The following is a 6,802-nucleotide window of genomic DNA, read 5'->3' on the forward strand; positions in this document are numbered from 1 at the left end:
AGAGAGAGAGAGAAGGGAAGAAAGAAAGAGAAAAAATGCTTAATAAATATCTGTTCTTCCATGAAAGAGAGAGGTAAGGAAGAAAGGGGTGGGGGGGAGAAAATAAGTGTTTTCCATCCATATGTCTGCTTGAAGGTAGATTTAGTGCTACTGGCTTTTCTGTAATTCACAGGAGAAACTTGCTGTAACATTGTTCAGGGAGAGGTGGGATGGACCAAAGTATAACCACAAGAGGAAATGTGATTGGTAGTTAGGAGTACAAACTTCAGACAGACTTGTCTAATACTGGCTAATACTGACTCTGCTGTTTCTAACTGTGTGCCTTTGGATAAGTGATTTAGCCTCTCTGGCCCAGTTTCCCAGTATGTAAAGTAGAACTAATGATACTTCTAGGGTGTGCAAAAGTCCCCCGATCTGCTTGGCCAATCTGTTGCCTTCATTCTCTGAGACTTGACTTCCCTTTTTCAAGGAAGGGGTCCTGCAGTCATGCTTGTTGCCTTGCCTGCTACAAATGAAGGGACTGGGGTGGAGGGAGTCACCTGACTTAGGACAACCCAACCCATCGACTGGGCTGACACAATCAGCTTCTCTCTCCTGGGGGAGGACAAAGTGGCATAGTGCATATAGTGCTTCACAAAGTATCCGGGATGTAATGAGGGTTCAGCCACGTCAAAACCCAAAGTAATAACCATTTCCTGGCATCTGCTCTTTGACTTACAAAATATCTGTCCACAGTAACCGTAATTTGGTAGTTGGTATAAGTCTAACAGGCAGAGCAGGGGAGAATTTACCTCAGGTTTTGGAGTGACAGTTCAAACCAAGAGAAGGATGACATTCCTATCTTTATATCCCTTTCGTGCCAGAAACATTTCTGAATGAAGCATGTATTCAACATTTTTCTCTGGAAAAGCCTAACAGTTCTCATGCTAGAAATTTTAATGTCATGGTCCCAGTCTATGCAGATTTGGACCTAATACTGCTTGTTTTTAACAAGTTCAATTGGGAAACAGCAGAGGTGAAATGCCATTTTTAACCCCGCCCCTTTCTCATGAGTATAGTCACAGTTTTAGCATCACGAATGGCTGTTGATGTATGCCATCCTTCACAGGTCTGACTCATTAAATGCAGTGAAACATATTCAGCAAGGATTACACCTCATTTTGCTCATTAAACCAAAACAGGCACCATGTGGGGAAAAGGTAGAGGGGGTTTCAGCTCCTGTAATCTAAAGGGTCTTCAAGAAAGCAAAGGCTTTCTTTAACAAATAGTGCACACAGGAGATAATCTTTTCCTATTTAGGTATTGATCCAGACTATCAACCAAAACATCGAGGACAGAATTTTCACCCATCTATATACTTTCCATCTTTCACAATGTTTCTTTTCTTTTTTCAACGTTCTATATCATGAAAATATTATTTCCTTTTCTCTCTTTGCTATATATACAGAGCTGAAGGTCATTTGGATTTGTTTTTCTCCTAATTAAATTTTATCAGCTGTGTGCTTTTTTTTTTTTTTTTTTTTTTTTTTTTTTTTGGGGCTGAAAATTCTTTCTCCTTCTCTGTCTCTTTCCTAAAACAGAAAGTTTTTTGATTTGGGAGCAGCCAACTGTGATTAATGCACCTCAGAGATCCCATAAAGTTTTCATATGTGCTGAAAGATTCTGCAGTGTCTTTGGGATATCAGTGAGGATTTAGGGCAAAATACCATTCTTCCAGTGACAAGCTCTATGCAGGAGAGTCGCTTAGTCACAGCATAGCAACCCCTAAATTGTATATGTGTGTGTGAAAAAGATATATGTATGTATATATGTGTATATATGCAAATGTATCTATTATATATACATACATATATAAGTATGTATATATTCTGTAACCAGCAATGTATAATCCAGGTCTCTTTTCAAAAGGAGCCCCAGTTCAAATGCACAGCTGGATATGCCAGAAAACACATAATTAGACAAATCGGATTTAAGAGTTACGTAAGGTCTCAACTGAGCCAGTGAATAAGAAGCTGAATGAAACGTTGTGATTGCTGCTCTGGTGCCTGGGAAGAACAGAATATGTGGATATGTGTGTTTGGGGCAAATAAAAGGCAATTACTGGGAGTTATGGAGTGTGGTTGGCATCCATGAGAGTTAGACCATAGAATGTTACACAACAGGCTTTTGGCGGGGGGTAAAATGTTGTCCATGGTTAAAAGGGGGAGTCTGTAGGAGATGGACCTAAAGGAAAAGATTTGGTAAATACCATTTTGGAGTTATCTTTTCAGTAGGGTATAAAAAGTCTTAGATAATTTTTTTTTTTTAATCTGGGTTTTATCTGTTGCCCAAGCTGGAGTGCAGTGGCATGATCATGGTTCAGTACAACCTTGACCTCCTGGGCTCCCAAGTAGCTGAGAGTACAAGTGTGCACCACCACACCTAACTAATTTTTTTTATTTTTTTTTAGAGATGAGGTCTTGCTATGTTGCTCAGGCTGGTCTTGAACTCCTGGGCTCAAGCAATCCTCTCCCGTCTACCTTGCAAGTGCTGTAAATACAAGCATGTGCCACCTTGCCTGGCAGAGAATTTTAAGTACAAAAAGGATACACTATATAATATTATTTCCCTTCCTAACCTGGACATTTCCAGGCAAGGCAGGTATGTTCTGGGGAGGAAAACAAGCAAAGGCTACAGTTTCAGAATTTTTCACTAAGAATATTCAAACCAATGCCTAAATATTGAAGATAAGCCCCCTCAAAGAATTAAGAAGCTAAGGCTAAATTACCAGTTTTTTTCTATTTGCAAATAATCTAATTTGCAAATTTGTCTCAAGGTGACTGAACAAAAAGTAGGTATTCCTCTCTCTCAACAATTTCCCTAAAATAAATGGGACAAAAAAGCAATTGCCTGAGAGAGTCCTATTTTCTCAAAGAGAACATCCTGGATTGACAAAAGTACATATTAGTCCCCATGACACCAATACTCATAGCATTTGTGGCTTGTCTCTCAGTGTGCAATTTAAATATGTATCCACAGAATCCTTGCCAATAATATTAATAATTTTTCATCCATTGATGCTGCCTAACCATTACAATCTCTATTAGCAATCTCATGTTTGGTTTCATATACTTTACAAGAAATGTTTTGAGGCTAGGCATGATGACTAACAACTGTAATCCCAGCATTTTGAGGCTAGGAGTTCAAGACCAGCCTTAGCAACATAGCAAGACATCATTCCTACAAAATTAAAAAAAATTAAAAAATTTAAAAAATGTTTGGAATGTCTCTAATTTGCAAGGCATGTGCTACAGACAGTGGCAAGTACAAAGATGAACAAAGCATCTCTTTCCTCAAATTTATAATCTAGTAAGAGAGACAGAAATATCATAGGGAGGTGAACATGATATGTTGTTGGCAAATTTGCCATGTACTTGGTGGTTGTGCATCAGAATTTTTATTTTGAAAATAAAGAAATTATTTTGAAGGATTATATTTTGCTTGCATTACTATTTGAAGTGCATTTTGCCTGTGTTATTTAAAATGGAAGTTCTTTTATGTCACAGGTATGTCTGTGCAACCATCATGGTGGTTACTATTACAATATAGCATTATATAATACTTTAAAATGATGATGATCAAATAATTGCATAATTAGGGACACAGTGGTTGGCAAAAAGTCTTGGTTATAAATCTAATGGAGACCCTTAATGGCAAATTCAAGCAAACAAACAAACTAACAAACGAAAGCTATGTAATTTGATGAGGCCCAAGTAGATTCTCATGTTTGACAAAACTTTACATTCTTCTCAACAGCTGTCTATTGATTTATCAAATTGCAAATGCCATATTTGGAGAAGACCCTCCTCCATTTGTTTATGTGTGGGAAAGCTTTTAAAAGTACTTGCTAGGGGTGTAGTGACCAAAACAACCCAAGGAGAACAAAGCTTGGCAAAACTACAAATGTGATTACAGCGTGGCTATCTCTTTGCTTCTTAGTCTAAAACTCTTTTCCAGAGAGAGAAGGTTGTCTTTCACCTTCTAAATACTTTCAAAAACACCAAAGAGGGCAGGTGCATTCAGTATAGCTTTTCCTGGGCTAAAAGAAAGCTCTTCATCCTTAAGTTGGTATCTCAATACACTCCTGACACAGAGAAGAATATCTGAATGTTCATTGAATTAAGGTCTTTTATATGCTTTTCCAGGCCAACAATCATCAATCCTTCCTTCCAATGGCAGAGCACAGAGATGTGTCTTAAGTAAAATACATTCACTTGGTTTGATTATTCATAATTTTGTGACATTATGCCTTCATTTAGGACTTATTAAGACATAAAAACAAATCAAGGAAAATAAAAGAAACAATCATTTGAAGTAACACCCATTTATGATGGCAAAATTTATGATGAAAAATCATAGCTCCTTCTTTGATGTGTTCCCTATTTCAGTTTCTACTCAGATGAGTAATGTCAGAAATAGGCGAATACTTTTCTATGGTGTTAGGACCAAAGAGCTGTTAGTTTCGAGCTGATAAAACTTTCCACTAAACTTGAGTATATACAGCCAGAATTTCTGGGTTATAAAACCAAATTCAATGTTGATCTTGTCAAAAGGACTAGGAATAAGAACAAAAACACATGCAAGTAAGAAAGTAGAGACTTACGGTATCACGTTGCCTGTTATCTTTCCCTGATATTATCAAGAAGTAGTTCCATGTCAACAGTAACAACAAAACCAGTGGTATCATGTAGAGCTCAAAGTTCCAGACAACAAAGAGAAAGAGCTGGAGGAGAGAGCAGAGAGAAGAAGGGATGAGTCAACACTGAATTTCATTAAATGGTCTCTCTTATTTATATTCCACTTCAAAAAACACAAAACTAAATGCTTCAGAATGGGAAGATTTATCTTGAAAGCAAAGCCTTGGAACTTGTTAAGCATTTTTCTAAAAGCACAACTGACCCCTGGAAAGTCACTGTTAAGATTTTTAATCTGTTTAATTGCTATGAAGGAGAAATTGATATCATTACATTGTCAAAGAGGCAATTTTAATTTTTCTCCTCCAGAGGAATTATTGTTAGGTTAGACAAAATAAAGTGAAAAAAAAAAAAAAGGCAGCAAAATGAGCTTCACTTCACTAAATTGTCAGAAACAACCCGGTCTATCTGCCATAATTATCAAAAATAAATCATTATTTAATATCAGGGATTAAAACAAAATCTCACTTGAATAACACATTGTAACAAGTATAATAGACAGATGGAAATACCAAGTCTCCACCAGAAAGTCCCAAAGATTTCACATTATGAAAAACGCGCTGCTACTAACAAGTGGAAAAGAGATTGACTTAACATTCAGCATAACCACAGAAATCAAACAGCTATGAAAATTTATTAAAAGAAAATTTTAAAACACCTATTTGTATTTTTTTTAACACTACCTACTTGTCTAAGTATATAATTTTTTGTTGTAAGACAAATGTTAGATCGAGAACTCCGGGTGGCATATGGAGCCATTCTAAGAGCATTTATGTGATAAAACAACACAAAGTTGGACATAAAGTATGACTCACCTCCCCGCTCCCCACCAGATTCTTGTTATCCTGGCCGAATCATCTATATTCTCTGAGTCTGTGACTCTTGCTGTCAAATTAAGGTAATGTCAAATCAGGTGGTATTTTAGAGTTAGATTCTACTCTTGACTCTAATGCTAACTAGCTGTAAACCTTTTGGTAATTTACATACTCTCTTTTTAATTTCTTCCCCATATCATGGAGATAATAAGAGTATCAACCTCATAGACGTGAGAACTAATTAAAAAGTGTTAAGGATTGAACACACTGCTTGGTACCCAGTAATTGTGTAAAAACCAAAACCCAAATCTTTATTGTATAAATGTTATTCATGTCTTACAAAACTCAGAAAGCCAACAAATTATTGACTAGGGTTCTCAGGGAATACAAATTCTAATATTGAAAGCTAGAAAGTTCTCTGCCTGCTAAGGTTTAGCTGATCCATTGCATAACTGGGAGTTTCAGCCTGCTGTGTAGGGTAACACAAACATCTTGCATGTGGTAGGTCAAGAGAGTTGGGGCAGTGTCCTCAGGACACTCATGTGAGGTACAGCAGTGTGGGTCATTTGCAGTCTTCTTAGTATTTCAGTCAAACCTTCAGCCTGTGTAAATGGCAGAGAAATTACGCTGTGTGCTTGACAGAGAGATCCCAAGCCTGAGGGCCAGGAGACCCAGCTTCCAGGCCTTAGAAGGTCAATTTGCTTCAATGTTTGCATATTTTAACAGAGGTCTATAAACATGATCACCTTTTGAAAATTTATTTTAATTTATTATTATTATATTTAAGAGACAAGTTCTTGCTCTTTGCTTAGGCTGGAGTGGAGTGGCATGACCATAGTTCACTGTAGCCTCCATCTCCTGGGTTCAAGAGATTCTCCTGTCTCAGCCGCCCAAGTAGCTGGGACTATAGGCATGTACCACCATGCTTTGTTAATTTTTTAAATTTTTTGTAGAGATGGGGGTCTCACTATGTTGCCCAGGCTGGTCTTGAAATCCTGGCCTCAAGAGATCCTTCCACCTCAACCTCTCAAAGTGATGGGATGCTGGGAAGGCAGACATGAGCCACCATGCCAGGCCCTGATCACCTTTCCCATCCCTTCCCTATATTTAAAATAAATTCATGAGCCGGGCTCGGTGGCTCAGCCTGTAATCCCGCGCCCGCGCCTTTGGGAGGCTGAGGTGAGTGGATTGCCTGAGCCCGCGGGTTCGAGACCCGCCTGGGCAGCGAGACCTCATCTCTACAATAAATAAAAA

General features: G+C 37.9%; 1 protein-coding gene across 4 annotated transcripts in view; it reads right to left on the reverse strand.

The window, feature by feature from the left end:
- Nucleotides 1-6,802, reverse strand: part of MCTP1 (multiple C2 and transmembrane domain containing 1) — a 334,728-nt gene that overhangs the window by 97,773 nt on the left and 230,153 nt on the right. For 3 of the 4 annotated variants that reach the window (XM_008059220.2, XM_008059178.2, XM_021712415.1), the window contains one exon: nt 4,643-4,762. The exons of the other annotated variant lie outside the window; for it this stretch is intronic. In XM_008059220.2, coding sequence (XP_008057411.1) covers nt 4,643-4,762 — 120 coding nt within the window. The remainder of the gene's footprint in view (nt 1-4,642; nt 4,763-6,802) is intronic. 4 annotated transcript variants of the gene reach the window in all.

Source organism: Carlito syrichta, unplaced genomic scaffold, assembly GCF_000164805.1.
Source record: "Carlito syrichta isolate Samal-C Ts95f unplaced genomic scaffold, Tarsius_syrichta-2.0.1 Scaffold16673, whole genome shotgun sequence".
Taxonomy (NCBI): Eukaryota; Metazoa; Chordata; class Mammalia; order Primates; family Tarsiidae; genus Carlito; species Carlito syrichta.